A 2,383-nucleotide genomic window follows, 5' to 3' on the forward strand; every position below is an offset into this window, starting at 1 on the left:
AGTAAAATAAGGTGATCTTTACCACACTTGCCCATTATAATTAACATTTTAATGCTCATTAACACGAACACCAATAAAATAAAAAAAAATTCCCTTGGCTAAAATAGATTTGAATCCCATCTATAAAGTTTATTTGAGGTAGATCCAATCTTACAGGCTACTTTAGTGAGAAAATTTCATATGTAATCATTAAAAGAACACCTCGTTTGGGATCACAGAAGCACATACAATGAGAAATTAAAAACACACAACACACTCACATGTTTGTAGTGCTTAGCTGTGTACCCAATACCTCTTAGCCAATGAACTGCCCCTCACAACTCAAAACAATGTTGAGCAATTCAAATACATTAGGAATTATAGCCAAATATGGTTCTGTTTATCAAGTCCTAGTTTCTCAGCGTTTTCCCATAGGTGAGGCAGAGCTGTCCCAGCCATCTGCCAGATGCCCTTTATTTGTGCACAGAGTGGCTCTGGAGGTAGGTTAGCATCTCTGTGATAGGTCTGCCTTCACAGCAGATCTGATACCCTGTTGTGAACAGTGGAAACTGGTCTAGAAGTCCCTTCTGCTTGAGGAAATGGTACACTAAGGTAGAGTTCTCGAGTCCTTGAAGCTTCCTCCCATTCAGTATGTCCTTCTCTAGTTTTCCAATAGTCTTCCCTGTCCCGGAGAAGGACTTGGTCACCTTGGAGTCACTCCCTTGATAGCAGGTAGTGATGAGGTCAGTCAAGCCGCAGCTCTCCAGGAAGGTGGCCGTGGACACTTGGCCCTTGCAGAAGATCCTGGTGAAAGCAATCATTTCTATAAGGCCAAGGTGGATGATGGCAACCTTACTGTTTTTCCCACAGCGGAGGCCATTGCAGAAGGTGGTTCCCATAGCAACGATGTTTTTTAGTGCTCCACAGAGTTCCACAGCATCGGCATCTTCCACCACAGTGATGCGGAAGTTGGGAGTCTGTAGCAGCTCTTTGAAGAGAAGGCCTGATTTTTGACAAAAAAGCAAAATTATCAAATGGAAAAAAGTATATTTAACAAATGGTGTTGGCATAACTACTCACACACCACCAGATTGGATGATGATAACAGGACCCATTAAAATCGCTAGTTAGAAGTTTATAGCTTCACTACAGTGCTAACCTGATAGGGACTATTGTATAGTATTTCCATACACGGTACAGTGCTGTAAAGTCAGTTAGATCTAATTCATAGAAACATCAATTCACGTAGTTATTTTGTGGAGAGAGCACAGTCCATGGACTCTTTCTGTTTCTTAAGAATGAAACATGCCAGCATTAACTGCACTCACGTTGCCGTGGAATGGGCCTGCTGAGATTGCCTTCTGTCTGACCGTAATTACAGATCCTTCGGCCAGCACCTATGCCCCCCCCCCCACCATGTCTCGCCCTTACCAGTCTTGTTTCTGATAATCACCATTCTACTCTGCTTCGTGAGGCCAATGTTTTAAGCTTATGCATGGGGCTTGTCTTTCCCCGACTACTTTATTTAACTTAACAGAAACCCCTCGAGGATGCCAGTCTTTACAGTGATGGTACCGCATTCTCCTGGTTGTGTGTGTCACATTTGCTCAACCACTCATCCAATGGTGGTCATGGAGGTTCACTGCACATTGTGAACAGTACTGCAGCAAACATGGCAATGCAGATGTCTCTTCACATGCTGATTTCATTTCCTCTGGACAAATATCTAGAAGAGGGAAGTCTGAGTCATGTGCTAGGTCCTTTTGTAATTGTTAAGAAACTTCCACACTGTTATCCACATTGACTACCCTAACAGACATCCCAACCAAAGTGTGCAATGGTTCCTTTTGATTACAGCCTCACCAACAGTAGTTAACTTTTACTGTTTTTACAATAGAAATTCTAACAGTGACAAAATAAGTTCTTATTGTGGATTTGATTGGCATTCTCATGATGTTTCATGATAGTATTCATTGTTTCATAGGGTTTTTTTTTTGCTTATTTTTTTGCCATTTCCATGCCTTATTTTGAGAAATGTATATGGAAGTTTTTTTTGTCCATTTTTTGATAATGAGCGAAATTCCATATATACTTGAGATATTAATCCCTCTTGGACATGCAGTTTGCAGGTATCTGCGCCCTTAGAAAACTGCATGTGCACTTGCAGAAGAAACTTGGACCCTTCTCGCTCACATATGCAGAAACTAACAGGAAGTGGTTTATATGCTTAAATTGAAAACCCTGAATATCCTAAAAGAAAGCATAGGGGAGAACCATTATGCCATCAGCACAGGCGGTATTTTGTGTAAAACTTTAGAAATTCCAGGCAACAAAAACAAGTTCAGGCAAATAGTGTTACAACAAACCATAAAGCTGCACAGAAAAGAAATGCCAGAGCAAAGGG

At 41.2% G+C, this 2,383-nt stretch overlaps 1 protein-coding gene across 1 annotated transcript; it reads right to left on the reverse strand.

Moving 5' to 3' along the window:
* Positions 1 to 452: 452 nt before the first annotated feature.
* On the reverse strand, positions 453 to 995 carry LOC121461091 (glycerol-3-phosphate dehydrogenase 1-like protein; the record flags this gene model as incomplete). The annotated part of the gene is made up of 1 exon (XM_041671854.1): positions 453 to 995. A coding segment is annotated over one exon (543 nt), but the record flags the coding sequence as incomplete, so codon positions are not given.
* Between the last annotated feature and the right edge of the window lie 1,388 nt (positions 996 to 2,383).

The sequence above is a fragment of the Microtus oregoni genome, unplaced genomic scaffold (genome assembly GCF_018167655.1).
Source record: "Microtus oregoni isolate MIOR12 unplaced genomic scaffold, Mior012 000022F_ref0000154, whole genome shotgun sequence".
NCBI lineage: Eukaryota > Metazoa > Chordata > Mammalia > Rodentia > Cricetidae > Microtus > Microtus oregoni.